The sequence below is a fragment of the Haliotis rubra genome, unplaced genomic scaffold (assembly GCF_003918875.1).
Source record: "Haliotis rubra isolate DU_JTF1 unplaced genomic scaffold, ASM391887v1 Scf9, whole genome shotgun sequence".
In the NCBI taxonomy this organism is placed as follows: Eukaryota; Metazoa; Mollusca; class Gastropoda; order Lepetellida; family Haliotidae; genus Haliotis; species Haliotis rubra.
Genome location: NW_025767634.1, coordinates 1,016,053 through 1,035,444, shown reverse-complemented (window position 1 = coordinate 1,035,444; position 19,392 = coordinate 1,016,053). Strand labels below are relative to the sequence as shown.

The window sequence follows — 19,392 nt, the reverse complement described above, 5'->3', positions numbered from 1 at the left end:
GCTTTAACTCATGGTCAGGGTGAAAACTGTGTTTGTGTTTTGGAGGTTAGAATGTTAATGCACCAGAATGTTCCATTGTATCATTGTTGAGTTTAACAATATATATCCATAAGGTTTATATATTTGTATCTTATAAACTTTACAGTCCTCCAAAGTACATTCTTCAAAGTACACACACTGGTGGTGAAGCTGTGAGAGATTGTTAACTCTTAAATAGACAAATAAATGATTCGCAAGATAACCTGTCAATCAACAACTTGTCGTTACAGGGGTCAGAAGGTCAAGTTGTATCATCCAGAACACTGATCAACAAATATATATGATCTAAAAGATAACCTGTCACTTTTAGGTGAGGTGAAATGGGGTTTAACATTACTGGTGCCCTTGGACAGGTATTTCCATGTATGTGTGGGAGGTTGCTTGTACTAGCCCTGACAACACTGGTTTTATAGAGCTAGCACACTGATATACCATGCTGCAGTTTAACAAGGAAACCATGCTCCTATGTAATGAGTGAGTGAGTAAGTTTAGTTTTACGCTGCTTTTAGGAATATTTCAGCAATATCACGGTGGGGTGGGAGAGGGGTGTATGAGTGTGCGTGTGGAGGGGGGGAGAGAAGGAGAGACAGACAGAAAAGAGAGAGAGAGAGAGAGCATAAATGTTCTTCACACATTGTACCCATGTGTGGAATAATACCCAGGTCATTAGCATGACAAACAAACTTCCTGACTACTCCACCGCCACTATGCTGATCGATGCTCATGCTGTTGATCTCTGGACTGTCTGGTCAAAACTTGGTTATTTACAGACTGACACCATATAGCTGGAATATTGCTGAGTGTGGCGTAAAACTAAACTCACAATGCTGACAAGTCCTTTTTTCTCAACTGCATAAACCCAGGAAGGGCAATAACAAGTACCATTTTTCAACACCTTTGGTATGACGGTGCCAAGGACCGAACAACCGACCTTGCACTAACCAGGTAGACCATGGAGGCGGTACATGTATATAAACCTGAACAACTTGTCAAAACAGGAATTCAGAATGCAAACACAGATATAACAACCAACACCTAAAGCAAATTCACCTTATATGTGAGTCTAAGTGAATTTGTGAACACAAGATAAGTGTATGTGAAGCTGGAGTATGCTGTGCTCCTATTCTGGTGTAAGTTTTGCCAGGGAACATTAACATTTGAAGGACATGTCTGGGTCATTATTCACAACAAAGACAGTGCTTGTGGGTGTCTACAGGTGCTGGTGTTATGTGACAGGGCTGCCAAGGACAAAGCAAACATCACACACTAAAGAAGCATAAAATGAGGGTACTTAATAAACTAAAGTCCACTCAAATATAATGGTTCTTTCTTCAAAGGGTGCAGGGCTCACATTATATCCAGTTATGCATACAGATTATATTGATCTTTGGTGTTCAAACAGTTTTACATAATACCAACTTTGCTACATAGGTCATGTATATTGAACATTGTTGCAGGAGGAAAATGTTTAATCTTCAGTCATGTGAGCAGGATTGGAATGATTTATGTCAAAATTCACTGATAAGCATTTTGTTATACTGATCAAAGCTGTGTTATTCTATGTAAGTCAGATCTAATTTCCTCAACTGACAACAAACATTGACCGTTATAAACTAGCCATAAAGCGGCCAAAGCTCGAACCCTGCAAGCAAATGTCTCCAAAATAGCAACCCCCAAGGGAGCCTTGACAAAGGGTAACAATAAACACTAGACTCACAAAACAGGTTTTCTTCAAAACACTGCCTACCCTTGATGGGTCAGCTAGATTGAACAAGGCTAGCAGAACTAGGGACCAGGGAGATAAAAGCTGGGTATAGGGGCTAAATATTCACCACAGCAGGGACACATTTTATAATTCAGTACTACTTCATGAGGACACGTATAAATATGAACTGAAAACAAATTTCTGGTCACTGAATACTCAACACCTGCAAAACTCACACTACGATCTTTATGAGCTAAAATACAGTGTTTAAAATATTAGTGGGTCTTGTGGTATTCTCTGAGGTATTTGAATCTGAGGACCCTCAAAATGTGAAACTCTCTCAAAGTTGACAAACACATATATCGACATAAAAAAAATTAACATACTAATATTCTTTCAGGTGGGGATAGTTCTGTACAAACCAAACAAGTATTAATTATTTCGTGTAGTGTATCTTCGCCTAACGATCATGCTGCATATGGTGTCAAACCACAGCTAATGGTCATCAGTATCTGCTAGCCATGATGCCCATGAGCCCATGTTTTCATCCCACCCTGGTGAGAAAAGTGTTGTTTGTGTACCACACAGGTCCATGTTTACATACACAGGAGTGAGCAAGATGCTTGTGCATACTTGCTCTTTCTGGGTCTATGTTACATTGATGCTGATTGGTTTAAATACAAAGATCTGTCTGGTATTAAATTTAACTTAAAAGGTCCCTTAGCTTTAACAATGGTGCAGATCCTGACTCCAAACAGTTGTTGATGACCTAAATTTACAAACTGTATGCAAACACTCCAGTATTTTTAGCTGTAAATCCTGTGTCATCAATCAGGGTTAAGTTAGTTGCCTTTGACACCCCATTTTTACACGAGCTGTTACTGAAATTCTATCAGTTTACTAAGTAACGCCTCTTATAGTGTGCATTAAGCATTTTCCAGTCATATTGCCACTGGGTTCAAACTAAGCTCTTTCAGCATGACACGCTAATGCTTTAATCACTAGGCTATACCATCACTACATCATTGTGAAACCCTGGGGCAGGATATCACTATCAGCTACCCGAATAAAGAGAACACAACAAAATGTATTTTACTCCTGATATCCCATAACTAAAACACATTTTAACAGCAGACACTGACCATGACAGTCATAATAGACCTTGTACCATTTCATCACGCCTTCTACTGTTCAGTTAAATTAAACCTAAGTGATTTGATACAGAAGAAAATGGAGACATCTAACAGCAGATACAAACTGACAGGTGACTGCTTGTGTTACAATATTTCAGAGAGTCAGTACAACCCACAACTTATGACTGCATTATGTCTGATGTATGTCGTCAGTGACACTATACTGTCTGTCTCACGTGGTGTCTAAAGACGGCTGCATTGCTGGTTCTCCTGCTACATGCATTACATTAGTGTTTTTGCATTCCCAGTATCACAGCTATGCACAGTACATGGTGGTGTAATGATTTTCAAGGTATGCCCCTGGTTAGGTATCTTAAGGGTTGCATTTCTGTTTCTGGGTGTGGTTGGAAAATGTATGTACAGAACACTTGACATTTCTCTTCTTTGAGAACACTCGAACTGAGAGCTTGAAACTATTAAAATATGATATTACCGGGAAAAATCAAATACACATGTCAATGCAAAGTCCTCTTGGGTTTCTTTATAAGATATTTCAAGACATCTGATCATTTTCAAGGGTGGCCACATACTACATATTCCATTTCAACTGAAGTGACATCAGCATCTGAAATGCTTATACATGTAAAAGATATCAGCTAAAGGCAGTTTGTCTTCAAATTTAGCTATTGTCTCACCAGTTTCAAGTGTAAACGCATATCATATGTTTTAAAAAAAAACGCATGAAATTTAAGAGATCCATAAACTCAAGATACCACAGAAGCAAACCTCAAAAGGACCTTGTTTAATTTCAGACACTGTCAGTAAATATGATACGTCAAGTATTCAGCCCAAATAACAACTGTTTTAAATAGAAATGGCAATAACTTACATTTAGTTATGCTATGCTTATTAAATTGAATGTAAGCACAATTCCTTATACATCATTACATGACCAACATGAATTATGAACATCAAAACCCACACAATATTCCAAGTCCTAAAATGGTTTCCTCCTAATATTTACTGTAAGCTAGATTGAGGGTGCTATGAAGATGACAGGTTGTGGCCTCTGGAGTAAACTTGTGTGTCCAAAGGTGAAAGTGATGGATTGAGCCTCAATCGACAAACCTGATGGTTGTATTTTGTGTGGAAATGAACACACTGGCTGAGAGCCTTAACAAGATGGGTGATTAGTACCTGACAACAGGACACTGACCATCTCAAATCTGGATCAGGTAACATGTTGCTTAATGCACTGCAGGTATCTAGGAAACAACTGCCACTGCAACAAATTGGTCAAACACAATACATTTATAGTTTTCTGTGTGTCAACTGCACTTTTGGAATTTAACCCATGCCTTGTGAAAGAACACACACAGCTGGGCAACCTCACCATAAACAGAATAAACCAGCACTGGTGGCAGGTGTTGGTCTGTATACTTTAGTTATCCAGCAGGATAAAGCTTATTAATAATATAGCTGGGGGTCAATGGGTCCTGTTACAACACCAGGCTAAACAGTTAAATAGGGAAAGGGTCATCATAACCATAGCTCAAAACATAAGGCGTTTAACTCTGATTTATCACTTTCTAAAACTACAATCTTACAAATATATAACATCTGATGATGCAAATCTTCTTTCTTAAAGTTAAATAATGACTTACATCAGTAAGTACAATCCTAATTACAGGTTTAAAGAAGCAATTTAAGTCAGCAGCACTTTCAATTCACCCTTCACATCCACTCCAGTAAAGAGAGGTGAGGGTGATAATTAGTGGGAGGTAACCTATTCATGCAAGACAAAACCTGTCATACCACATGTACATAAATACCTCAACCATTCATGTTTTTCATTCAAAATCCAAACTCTTTCCAAGTAGAAGTAGATGCCAAGTCTACCCAAGTTTACTACTTGGCCCAAACAAGTGACCTGATAGCTGACAGCCAGCATATATCTACAGGGAGTCAGAAGCTGTGGAGATAGTGGACACTAGCCTCATTGTGAAGGAATGCTGGAGTACAGCACTTGATACACTCCTCCTCTCAGTCTCACACTGAAATTCCACACCAACACCCGCCTGTTCTGTATCTACAGATCAATTCTCACAGCCTTGTGATAGAGTTTTATGAGTAGTTTACAAACGTTACTGTATTCAAGTATACAAATCGATTGTTTGAACTTTGATTATGCAACTATAGATGCATTCATATATTTATGATAAAATTAACAACTAAAGCAATAGACACTGAAGTTTTCATCAGGAATTTTTCAAGGAATTTATCAGATCATTTGCATGATAGATATTCTGTTCAAGCCTATAGAGTAACTGTTTACTCGACCTATAGAGTATACCTTATCTATATTTGGGATATACCTTCTCATGTCAACCCAGCAATTTCTCATAAAGAGGACTAAAAGTGATGTTTATCAAGATGACCGATGACAAGGGATATCTGGAGGCATGATGACCAGGGTTTACCATGGACAATCAGATGTGTTCAGTCAAGCGTAACAGACACAAACCATATGACAGCTCCAACTGCTAAATATTCAAAGCGTCACTGAAGCTTGACGATCGACCGTGCTCAGCCAATGTCAAACCATAACAGGTGACAGTTATTTCTATTGGCTATTGTTGTGGCCTTACCTTGGAGCATACTCCTGTATGCTGTGTCAGCAATAGCAAAAACGTGAGGGGGCACTTCATGTCTCTTCTTCCCTTTGTACAATTCTATCACTTTGTCTGTATAGATTGGCAGTTTTTTATATGGATTCACAACCACACAAAAAAGTCCAGAGTATGTCTGCAATAACAAAATTACATTCAATCAGATTTCCCAAAGACAATATCTATTTTCTTTAAACATGTCAATAATACGAATTTTAAAAATGCAAACTAACAGGCATATAGTAACTCAATGACTGAATTCTTATCAATCATGTTTGCATGTATTAAAAATTAATTTGAATTTGAGTCATATCTTGGAGGCTAATTTATTCAAACCTTGTCTCAAAGGTTATTTTTGCAAAATTTACTTCTACAGAGAATTTTAATTTATATATTTGCTTGCATATTTGCAAGCTGCATAACTGAATGAACAGTATCAAATTAATAAACGACAACATTATTGCCATTGTTGGATTGGTCAGTGCCTCAATTCCCCTTTTTATCTCTTAAGGGACCTCCCCCTAGCCTCTACCCATGAGTCTTGACAAAGGATGCTTATTTCTTAACAGGAATGCAATCAATCCTGAGATAAGGTTGACAGTAACCAAGGAAAATGTGCCTGTGCCTTGGCCAGGCCCCCAGTAATGGCAAATGCTTGCAATACTCAATAAGGGGACCTCTCAATAGAGGGGTTTTCAATAACTGAGAAACAGACTGTTCTATTTTTAGATCTCAATGACTAATGACACCAAAGGATTATGTTTTCAAATAGTATGCCACTTCTGCTACTTTCATATCTGAAAAATATATAAAATGTTTGATATTTAAGAATGAAAGGATACTTTATGGATGACTCTGACAACAAATATTATCATATAATAAACAAGTCTTCCATAAATATCCTACCTTTTTCATTCCTCATAAACCTATACAAAGATTTTATGATATTGATATTTTTATTTAGCTTTGTAATTATTAAGGCAGTTAGGGAAAACATTATTAGTAGCTACAGACTTCACCTCCAGTAGAATTAATTCACTTATGCTGGTATATAACACATCAGTATATTATGACAACCATGCTTCCTTGAATCATTTACACAATACATTCATTCGTCTAAAATTTTCAGGTTAAGTATGCCAAGTTCCTGATAGCCACCTCTAGCGTTATCTGCATTTGCAGAGATGTGTAACTGCATGGTCATCTCAATCAGTATCCAACTATCAAGGTGTGATTCACTGATGGTGACCTCATCCAAACATGACATATGTATTATGGATCTCAACATAGATCTATGACATGACTTTAATCAAACATAACATGAAAACATGACATTCTGGGGGTTTTCTGGGATAATTATTATTTTTAAGCAGTACCTGAATACATAACTTGCATAGTAACATAAAATGTTTTGGAGACAACCTGCACAAGATCTCTTCAAAAACAGTCTGCATACTTCGCTTTTGAATAGGGAATGGGTTACTTGAAACATTAAATGCTAGGCTCTCATAGTCGTATGATTAAGGTGGTTTCATTAAAGTAACTTTAAAAGACACCATTAATTAATTACAGGTAACCTGAGAATTCAGAACTGATTGAAGTGATTATGCGTTATTCTGCATGTTGACTTTGTGTCAACTTGCATTGAATATATTACTTACATATATCAAGCCTGAGTAATACCTGTCCTTCAAATTGTGAAGTACAGATGCTTCATTAAGACACGTCAATTCGGCCATGTCTTCGACTTTATTAAATTTTGGTGGGTTCATTTTCTGAACATCATCTCTGTGGACGAGCGATTTTTTCCCAGTTTCTTCCACCACTACTTCGAACTGGTCTCCTTTTTCTGATTTTACAACGGCTGCTACAAATCCATGGGCCTCGTCGGGGATCCATACTAATTTTTTCGCTGACCACTCCGCTTGTAAAGATGGATCATTGACTATATTTCTGTCTATGGCCAGGTATCGCAACTCCTGCGCGCTTAATCCAGCAAACGAGTCCTCCGCCATTTTGGACACTGGTGGGAGAGTTCCGGCTAAGTATCAACACTGCAAACAACTCACGTACACGAACAACAAGCAACACCACAGTAAATACAAATCCCAAATGTGCACAGTTTCACAGAATTGTATGTCCTTCCTCCAAATCGCTGTTAATTTCAAACTGTCATTATGGCTCGGGACCCTCTCTCAGGTTCCGGTAGCACAATGTGCGCGACTTGGTACGAGTGCTGTGATTGGTCCTTCTTGACACGTGACAATATGGCACGCCCAACCGGGTGTCACACTTCACTTGAATGTGGCATGGATGATTTGAATTTTATCGCGATTATGTGTTCTAATGTTATATAAAATAGTTATTGATGACTCCCGTACCGTCTTAGTATGTGCTTCTCATTGGTAATATTTCTTGACACCAAACAAACACGCGGGTTTCTCAATGACGTCATAAAGTGATCTCATATTGAGGTGCAGTAAAGGTGTTTCCTGTTGGACTGGGCCGCAAGCATAATGAATGGAATTCCCCCTGTGAAGTGACGACATTTACCTCCATATATGGTCAAAATAGTAGACACTGCTCCTTGCACGAATTGTTCTCTGATTTTGTACCTTTTTCAAGCGATGATAATTATGAGACATAGGCACGTACCTTGAAGTTTAAGAAATGTGGGCGTGGCTTGCATATTATGTCATTTTTGTATTTATCTTATACAGAATGACTTGAAAAGAAACATTTTAAAGGATAGCTTTTGTTATTTCCATCCACAAACATGCAAAATATGTTGGTATACTCTAAATGATTCATATATAATTAGACCAACCTGATAATATCGCAATTTAAAAAAATAGTGAAGAAATATCAATATGTATGTACGATACTACATGTAATATGTATTTACGAAAAATTGAAACCCTTAACTAATGCGGATTTTTCTTATGTTGGGTTACATAACAGTTCTGTATATCTTTGATGTCCTTTATAAATATGAGAAGTCCTCAAAGAAGACCATAATCGCTTGAAGAATGCCAGTCAATTATCACAGGATGTGTGTATTGTAAAGAAGTAGCCCTCAGTGGTCATTATTTACATCGCTGCGAGCACTGTCCCATTTGACTGGTATTTGACTTATCTGAAGGTAATGTTGCGTCACTGGTACCGTGCTCCAGTTTAATTCACACACTCCCTTTGGCAATCACTCACGCCAATAATCAATCAACTTGTTCTTGTTAATGCATATGACCAGCGGCTTGTTGTCGTGTGAAGGAAGTTACATATATACAGGGTGTCCACACACAGAACTCCGTCTCTCTCTCTCTCTCTCTCTCTCTCTCTCTCTCTCATATATAAGCAAGTTAAACACTAAACTGTATTTTGGTTGGACGTTCGTTAATTGGAGCTGCTGACTTGTTTTGAGTGAAAAATGGAATAATGTTTCCAAACTTTTCATTGAAGACCCGAGTTCCTCCGTTATACTGAGGGTTTTCCAGCAAATAAATTGGTCTAACGTGCACCTGACCTTTCCAGTTACTTTGTATTGATGAAGATAACTGTATCAGCATATCTTAACATTTTTCAACAAAATCATCTCTCCGTTTGCTCGGGCATGCCAGCTGACCATGTAAATGGTATGATATACGAATTTCATACAAATCTACATTTCTCTTGTTTGAAGGATCGTTTAAATATCTGCTTACTTTCCTGTTATAAAATCTATTAACAGCTACCTATTCCTATCACCATGTACATCTATATTGTGTCCCATGCCCTATGAACTTAATGTTTATGTCAATAGTTACTAGACATTAACCCTTGTTTGACTGCCATAAATATTTGACAATGGCCACATATTTAACATGCTACATTTACGACGCGACGTCTAGTGAGGGTTCCGGAAACCAATACATGTCGCTAGTCACTCCTTACAGTATGTGTCTCGATACACCCCACCTAAAGGTGAAATTAGAATAGCGTTGCTTTACATCATAAACATTCCTGTTATTGTGTGGACGCTGTACAGTCATAGGAATACACTCCTCAGCTGTGCCCGAAGTTAAAATGATCGGCTTACTTGTCATCTCTTTGTCAACAATTATGTGATAATTGGTATGCTTGATTCAAAGGAAAATGTAAATAAATATACGTTTGAGACCTAAAATTAAAATTGTGATGTTATTGTTGACGCTTCAGTGGTCTTCAACATTCACTTTAGAGTTACCTCCCCTATATAACAGCCTGAACCAAAGGTTCCGTTGCGCGATCAAAGTGTTTCGTGTATTTATGGGCATATTACTTATGTGCCATCCATTTACGTGGTCAAAGTACTCCCAAAACACTCCCCCCAAAATGACAAACACAATATGCAAACCATTTGACATGTGACCTTTATGTTTTGAATGAGTATTGTTTTACGTCGCTATTGGGCCTATTCCAGAAATATCACGACAGGGGACTCAAGAAAAGGTGTCAGGCATCATACCAACGTTGGAAAACCTAACCCGGGTCTTCCAAGTGACGATCGAATGCTTTTACGACACGGCTACCCCACCGACACTGTTTTACCGTGGACTGATTTTATCAAGGCGTGATGCCTGTGGGTGATACTGATAGCTAGGGGCGATCTCCCCACCGCACCCAGATAGAAACGGCGGCAAGATTCGGCTGTCAGTAAATGTCAATTAGCGCGTATTCATGAACACTGTGGCAAGGTAGTTTTGATTCAGAAGGTTGGACATCAGTATGTATTGCCATGTGATGAAGCTGGTACTCTGTGTGGATATACATGTATATTTCTTTAGTTGTTGATACACGCCGCACTCAGCATTTCAATAATATTCCAGCTATATGGCGGATATGGGGATATATAATTATGTACCCTTATTTAGAATTACCAAACTCTATTTAGGATTCTAAGTTTTGTAGTGCCCATAAAACAGGTGTGTATTTCGAGATGTGTAAAGACTTCTCACATATGCGTAACTATGCTATATTGTCACTTAATAAAACATGTGTTTGCTGTGTGACACCCTCATCTCTCTCTCTCCCCTCTCTCTCTCTCTCTCTGTGTTTCTAAATGTAAACTAATTCTTTCAGGTAGTAGTTCGAGAAAATAGTTGTAGCCTAATACTTAGTAAGGTTTACATAAATCTTAAATTTAACGTACGGATATTCATCAAGGACATGCTATCATTCACTTTGGTCATTTTGAATGTGTTATTAATCATAACTCTAGTTGGCCAGTCATATCTGACATGCCTACATGTGAAATGCCAGTTGATGACCTTGCTGTGTCCGGTTACAGGAAATATTTGCCGTTCGAACAACACTCGACTGTTGTCAAATGGGGCTAGTTGTCAGAATGACACGGGTTGTGGTCAACAAGGGGACACCATATTACTTCATCCACGTTGGCAGGATAAATGGACTGCTTGGGAAATCTTGTCGTTGCGTCAAGCGGTTTGACAAGCTAAATGTATAGTTAAATACGAGTAACTAATGTAGACATTGCCAATATACATATATATAGATAGATAGGTGTGTGTGAGGTGTGTGTGTGTGTGTTTACCTTTGCATGCACTTTTAGATAAAGTCTCAAATTAAGAGGAATGGTGTCAGCCTGCAGTGAAATTTGTTTTGTTTAAAGTGTGAATTTCATTTTCAAAATAACTTGATTAAACCCTCACTGTACGATAAAATGTCCTTTTAGATCAACTGGCCACTGCTTCCAGGGTTTCCATCTGAAAAGATATTTGTAACAGATTATGAGTACTCTCATTCTTATTACATACCCGTAGTATATAAACTCGTGAAGATCCGGGTTAATATTGACCTTCGGCAACCCATGCTTGTAATTGGCTACACTAACGGAATCCGGTGGTCAGCCTCACTGACTTGGTTGGCACATATCATTGTATCCCAAATGCGTAGATCGATGCTCATGGTGTTGATCACTTGATTGTCTGGTCCAGGCTCGATTATTTACAGATCGCCGCGATATAGCTGGAATATTGCTGAGTGCGGCGTTAAACAACAAACCAACCAACCAACCAATCATATAACGGTTGCAAGTTAAAGAGAGACCATCTGAAAAGACAGGATTGTGAGTGATACGTTTGGTGCTCTTTTGTCGACATAAATTCCCGCTTAATATACCATGGTTTTGATTTCATCCTCCAAACTCTGCAGTTTTCGCCTTCAGTTTCAACTCAGGGAGTTGCGTCTCTTTTGTGTGCCGGGATCTGATGATCGCGGTTTCGAGTGCCAGATTCACCCTGCATATGATCCTTAGCTTGTCAGTTCCATATTCTCCTATTCGTTGGTTTCATCAAAGTTGTAAACGTCTAAAACTCGCGTCAATATTTGCGAGGTTGTCAATATTTACGCCTGAGAATAACCAGTCTCGGTTATATGACAATCAGAGAGGTTCCATCGGGCGTAACAGGTCAAATAGCGATGTAACGTATATGGATTCTTTCATTAAAACTCGGTGATGGTCTTGATGATCAGAATGCCCTGATCTACAGGAAACACCTGTCACTTAATTTGCATAAAAAGTAAGTGTTTGTAGCTTGACATTGCCTTACTCGATAAGTTATATTATAGAGGCTAATGTTAAACTACCAATCAAACAACGGCCTGGTACCCACGAGAGGGGAATGACCAAGTACTATGACCAATGAGAATTCTGACTTTATTGTATTGAAGACAATACTCAAGTGTGACAGCCTTGGGGACATCTACTCTAGACATTGTTTGAACATCCATCAAAGGTAAAGGGTTGACAGAAATGTCATGCACGTTGAACTATTTTGACTTTCATGAGCGGCCCCCTTTAACTGCTTGATTTAAGTTTGAAAGGCGTCACTACTGCACCGTATTCCGGTCGTTCTTATTTACAGGTGATGGAGAAACAGTCACCGACACAATGGTTGTAGTTCGCGAGGAATACGCGGGTCTACCTGGGACTGAGTGATAGGATTTTGGGCCTTTTGTTTCAGCAATATTCCATCAGTATCACAGCGGGGGACACACATAGTTGGCATAACACACTGCGGGGATTTGACCCTGTGCCCCCAGTGTGACGAGAGAACAGGTTATACCCTGTCGCCATGCACGGAAAGTACAGAGCCGTGCATTAAAGAGCTCCTCCTCAGATCCCAGAAAGTGGTAGTCCCTGCAAGGTTGATTGAAGTCGTTCAAACAGCACTCTACACCATCTGCTAAAGTGTATACTTTTCAGTGCAACAGTGATTGAGTTGGGTTTTAAGCAGCTTTTAACAATATTCCAGCAATAGCACGGCTTGGGACACCAGAGATGGGCTTCACACATTTTACCCATGTGGGGAATCGAACCCGGGTCGTAGGCGTGACGAGCGAATGCTTTAACCACTGGACTACCCCACCACTCCGCAACAGTGAATGTTTATGATTACGAGAACAATAACCATTTTATAAACCTCGTGTTACACTTACTGTACGTTGTTAGGAAACTCTTCCATTTAATACCGTGCATGAGAAACAAAATATCTAATAGATAGGCCTGGCACACGTCATCAGTCCATAAAAGTAGAAAATCATTGGCACTGCATGGAGGTTGTATTCATGTGTAATACATAAAGTATGACTCATACGGCAACAGGTGCACTAATCCTTATAATGTATGCCTAGTACCAGTTACGGTCTAATGCACTACGACATAATCGCCTAGGTTGTGTCAACGCTGTATTAAGGTATAACTGGACACGATCCGTCAACCTGACCCCTGTTCATTGCACATAAGATTAAATACACGAACATTCAGTAATAGCAATGTATTATAATTAAATATACATATGTACATTCAGCAGTAGAAGTTGCAATTTCGGTAAGGACTGGTAGACTGCCAGTATAATGTTAATCTGCAGCATAGTATACCTAGACTAACGCTTAGTCTCTGAATACATAATGGTATACTCTGTATACATAACTTTGATAATAACAAATAAACCCATTTAAATTGAACAGAAGCCCCAGTGAGATGGGGGAGATTCAGAACCTACGAAAATCTAGACTTGCTTCATTTAGGGCTTTAGCATGGCAGATAGGGCTAGGCAGAGGGACAATGATGTGGTTTAGCGACTGTGCTACTAACGCACGTACTAAACAGGTACGTCTATGTTAAGATATGAGGGTAACGATGTGCAACGGCACACAATACTGTACCATAAACAATGTACAGTGTAGAACAGAGGTCGTCTTGATCCAGATCGCTGTGACATTAAGAGTAAAGTGTACCTGTATTATTTACAATGTGTAGCACACACACTGGTGCATCGTTGCACGTATATCATTATTACTGTCAACGAGAACAAGCCGTGTCGTAGATATTTGCGAGTGAATTTCATTTAAAAACTCAGCAAAAAGAAAACAGGAAACGCAAAAAGTGGTTTTTAGATGTATACTATATGTGTTACTTAAACAATGAACAATTGTTACAATTTGGCAAAAGTCATTGTCACAGTATATATGTAGCTACATGGTCAGTCTGATCAACATACATGTCTTGTTGGTAACTAAAGGGACTACAACTATGTGTCAGCTTGATGTTGAAGAAATGGCCAAAGAGATGCAGGTCCTAGACGTTTACCACGTTAGCTGAAGAGTGAACCAGCACGAGAATGGTGCCCGAACATGACCAGTGTTAACCGGTTCGAACCCACAATCACATATTTCTGGCAGTCACGACCTGGCCGCCATCCGTGCCTCTTTTCACGTGTGAACCTTGCGGACATGTAATGTCATCACCAGTATGGTTGCCACCTGTATCCGGATGTTCTTGTTTTTTCATCTTCCTGACCTAAATTACTGTCACGCCAAACAGTATGTACGTACGGTATTTATAACCCCTCTAAACGGGTTATTTAACGTGTTTCGGGCACACTGCATAGTGGATGATCTCAGAACATGGACAATACAGGTGATTGTTAGTACATTATGTAAAAGATTATTTTGTTGCCAAATCGGGGACAATAGCATAAAGACTGTGGGCTATTCGTTACCTTTGTCACGTACAACATATTCTACTATTCCCACTATCTATCAATGCAATGTTTATTGACACAGCAAAAATACTAAACTATATATTTACACAGCATGCTAGTTACACACGAAATTGCGGTAATTGCGAACATGGCCGGTGGCCTAAATACAAAATAAATTTTCTGTTTCTCTGAAAATATTTGCACAGTGTCGACGTTCTCGTGGTTGTTATCGGAGACAAAAAGTGCTTATATCCCGATGTTTTTGAAGTTATATTTCCAGGTTAGACATAATGTGCCTCGATGATATTCTGTGGGAATAACCCTAATTCTTATCTAATAAGATAAAATCTTAAGTTGGGGACAACGATAAATATATACTTGCCATATACACCTTTCTTTAACAAATGGCCACTATACATAACAAGAAAAATGAGCTGAGGGACGATTTCAGAAGTACGAGGGCTGTCATTTGCAAATAATGTAAAGTGGCACAATAATGTGTTGTGATTTGAGTTGATGGTACAAAAGTTAAATCAGTTTCAAGAATTCGTTTAAAACTGTGAATATCGTAAAACAGTGTCAATTCTACATTTAACTGGTGTGTTTATTCGACTAGGATCGCGACAATCAAAATATTCTTTTACGCCACATTTAGAAGCGAGGGATATACGATGGAACCGTTTTCCCAAAATGCAAGCTGAGCTCCGCCTGTCCGATGTGACGTACCGCAGAATGACAACATCAGCATAACCATATATGGAACCCTTTCGTTGTCTGTGACGTCATGAAACTATGACGTCACGCCATTGTCGTTCCCACTTGATTGGAGTCTAACAATGTTTTAGAAGTGTCAACCCTATTTTTTTGTCTAAAATGGGATGCAAACAGACCAAGGTTAAGCCCTTCAAGCAGACATCTTCCGAGGAGGCTCTGAAGGGCAAGATCAACTGTCCTCACGAACTGTTCTACGCCAAGTGTCAGGTTACACGGCCCACACCCCGTCTATCGGAGAAGGAGATTCTCCAACAGTTACGAGATGAGGGCTTGGTCCCCGAACGTCAGTCCAGCGGAGGAGTTGCCTTCTCTGTCCCCGCCGTGGAGGGGGTTGTTCCCCGTCGCAAAGTTCCCCGACGTCTGGAGCAAATCCCAGTGAGATGCTTCTACACAGCTGAGAGGAGGAGACAGAAGGCTGATCTGTTCCGATTTGACAGGTGAAATCTTTAAGACAAGAATGTCAAAAAATGGATGATTAAACGTGCCTTTGCCTTCATCTCACAGTTTTATTAAGGATTGTGTTTTTGTGTTCAGGTTGGTGGAACAAGTTCAGAGGAAACAACTGGACAGAGAAATAAAACACAAAGCTGTCAAGGACGAGAAGAAACGTCGCGAGTTCATCAAGAAAATGAAGGCGGAGTACCAGCTTCAGGCGAGGGAGGAGAAACTGAAGAAGCTGGAGGAGAAGCGGGCGGCAGTGAAGAAGAATCCTGTCAGAAAAACAGACTAGAGGGAGCGAACAGTGTTAATGGTGGTTGTTTGGATGTTGAGAACTCTGGATGATGCAAATGCATGTATCAAGAACAATTCGCTGAACTGAAAACCAAACACGAAACCCCACCCCCACCCAAAAAAACAACGAAAAACAAAAAAAACATTCTCTTCCCACAGAGGTTACTTGTCATATCTTACGTAGGAAGATATGACAACAAAACTGTGGGAAAACAGTAAAAGCAATCAGGAACAAAATATAAGCTGCTGGCCAAGCGAAAGAGGAAGCTGTAGGACTCTTAAATCTAACATATAACTTTCATATTTATGAAGGTGGTAAAATCATATCCATCCTGGTTCCCGAGCCTCTCATTAGTTTATATAAACTAATGAGAGGCCCGGGAACCAGGATGAAATCATATCATGTATGTGAATAATAATGTGTCAATATTTAAAATATATTGTTGTACTTTTTGTACATAAAACAATGGTTTGTGTATTTCATATTTTGTTGATGTTATGAAGTGAATTGTTTTTGTAATAAAATTGTTTTCATAAAAAGAACAGGGGTATTGTTGTTAAATTCATTGTAATGAGCTGGTTGGAGAGTTGTGTGTGACAAGGTGATTATTTAAGGGTCACATTGTTATGGCAACACAGTATCAAGCCTTTAGCCCTCATCTCTCCAGTAGCCCGGGTCACAGATGACCCATTCGTCAAGAGAGTATCGGTTCGCTGTGCAGAGTTGTGCCCCGTTTAGCGTTCCAGAAACTACTGATCGTGGGTTTGAATCCCAGAATTCTCTGATTATCAGCACAATTTCCGTGTTTTTCATGTTTTTGTGTTCAGTTTGGTGGAAATTTGGAGAAGAAACGTCATCAAGTCGGGGAGGAGAAAAGAAGAAGCTGGAGGAAGAGCGGGCGACGAGGAAGAGGAAGTTGGCTGCATGGAAGGGGAGGGTCGCATGTTTGTGTTTCGGGTTGGGTAGGGAATGACGTTTAGTTATACGTGCGTGCGTGTATATGTACGGTGTGTATGGGTGCTTACGTGCGTATTCGTGTGAGTTGGGAATGCTGTGGAGGGGAAGGACAGAAGGCTGTGCCACAGTTGGTGGTATAGAGCTTTGATGAGAAGAATTATCCATGCTCCAGAGCCCTCACCAACACGTGTAATCCGTGTACAAACATTGTCGTGAAATAGGTTGTGACATCGAGGATGCGATCCCGTTACATGCAGCCCCAAAGATGTTTCAATGTAAATTAGGGGAAAGCCCGGCCTACTTATATCACACATTGGCAGAGGGCAGTCAAGGGGATGATTTTGTTATGTATATTTCTGTGCAGGCCCCTTCTACGTTAAGACCCCTGCGGGGTGGATGTGATACGGTCTCCCAGCATGACGTCATTTGTTTTCGCATTCCATGACGTCATGATTGTTTTGTAAATTACGTCATGATTGCTAAGCATGATTACAGTATAATGGGTAAATCCTAATGAATACTTTACAATAGCCACGGGACGGTGTGTCTCAGTAATGATAGGTCATACATTTGTAACGAATTTGCATTGACGAATCTGGTCACTTCGTATGCTATTGATGTGTCTGCCCCTCTACGTTAAAAATTGTCTACAATCGTTTAATTACTATATTTAAAAGATTGAAGTTTAGATCGTGTAAGCATTGTGAATGTAAACATGCGAACGTTACCGTGTCGCTGAAAACTTGTGAGTCGAATTGACACATTTTAAGTGCGTGTTTGATGTAAACATATTCTATTCACAAGGAAAATGACAGCTGATAATGTATTTTTTTTCGATTGTTCTAACAGCTAGTTTTAACAACTCGTTTAATTACTTAGGTAGCCCTGTCCAAAACTAAGGTAGCCCTGTCCAAAACACATTAACATGATCATATTTGTATAATATCACAATTGAAATGTGTACAAAAGACAGAGTAGATACAAAAAGGGTACACAGGGATGTGTAGCAGGGTTTTACATTTTTAAAAATCTTTTAGTCTGATTGATATATTTAATGGGCAGAGTGAACCAAAAGTACATTTTCGTTGTAGCTCTGATTGGCGCTTCCATATAATAATAACGAATTGTGAACTCCTGGGTAAGCATGTAACTGCGTGCGTATGTGTGTGCAAGATCGTCTACCCGTTGTAATGGATTGTTCTCATAATATTTTCCATTTGTATAAGACTTTTTCGTGAAAACTTGAATTTTTCTTAACTGTTTGGCACTGGGACATATGATGGAGGCAAAATATTTATCAATGTGTCATGACATTGGACTCTTTGTCGTTTTTATCTCTGAAACGGAAGATCCGCAGATTTCATTTTTGTTTCACTTATTATTTTTTCTTTCGGATTATCAATCAATCAATTTGTTTATTGTTTCAAGGCCAGTTGACCCATAATACAGTACATTAAATATACATGAATATATACACATGCGTATCAAAGGAGTTCTCCTCGAGTACGAAACACATTGTAAAGATATTTTACTAACATGAATTTATGATCATTGGATTTCGGATTATCCACTTACTTCTAGCGAATATCAAATGGGCGGTCCCTTATCTTATGTTTGGATCTATAGGTCATAGCCACGGCTTCACATTTCACTACATTCATGTGAAGGAAGACTAAGCCTTGGATTCACTCTCTTGAAGCAATCGATTGTTGCGTTTGTTATTTATGTGGTGAACGCAACAAAAGAATGGGTTATTTTACTTTCGAGTAGCCGCAAACGAACCTTATACAATTCGGTTACGATTATTTTTCAGTTTTCGGTTCCGTTTGTGTCATGGTGGACGACCCATTGTCCCAGTGGATAGTTACATCACTCCTGTGTCGGTCACAGCGGTCAGTCAGGCTTACCCCCGGGCCACATCACCTGCATGTGTCAGCCTATTAATCTGGTAGTCCGGTGTCAGGAGCCGTCAGATGGACTTAGTGGACAAGCTGTAACGTATACACAGGGGACATTCTAAACTGTAGGAACTTGACAGGGTCATTGTTCCCTAATACAGATCTTGTAACGAATATACAACCAAAATCACTTGCAAGACCCACACCTAGTTTGACAAACATAGATTTCCTTTTTTCTGTTTGTGAACGTGGAGAAATTATGATTAATTAACAGATGTGGTGTTGGATAAAATGATGGGGGGTAAGCTAGTTTTGGGAGGGGTTGAAGGGACGAGGTTAGTGTCGGGAGGGAAGGGTGGCGATCGGTGTGAGGTAGAAAGGTGAGGGGAAAGTGGCAAGGGTGAGCTTGGTGTAGGGAGGGAATTTAAGGGTGGAAAGTTGAAGGTTGGAACAGGGTGCGA

At 39.4% G+C, this 19,392-nt stretch overlaps 2 protein-coding genes across 2 annotated transcripts in view; one reads left to right on the top strand and one right to left on the bottom strand.

Annotated features, from left to right (window-relative positions):
• LOC124263885 (myosin-10-like) overlaps positions 1-7,789 on the bottom strand; it is a 73,206-nt gene extending 65,417 nt beyond the window's left edge. The window contains 2 exon segments of the mRNA XM_046698612.1: positions 5,526-5,682; positions 7,208-7,789. Of these exon segments, the coding sequence (XP_046554568.1) occupies positions 5,526-5,682; positions 7,208-7,561 (511 nt within the window). The 5' untranslated portion in view covers positions 7,562-7,789.
• A 7,599-nt stretch (positions 7,790-15,388) lies between these two features.
• LOC124263879 lies at positions 15,389-16,178 on the top strand. Its single transcript, XM_046698606.1, has 2 exons — positions 15,389-15,780; positions 15,878-16,178. Exons 1-2 carry the CDS (start codon positions 15,443-15,445, stop codon positions 16,071-16,073), a joined length of 534 nt encoding a protein of 177 aa, XP_046554562.1. The 5' UTR covers positions 15,389-15,442; the 3' UTR covers positions 16,074-16,178.
• The last annotated feature ends 3,214 nt before the right edge of the window (positions 16,179-19,392 follow it).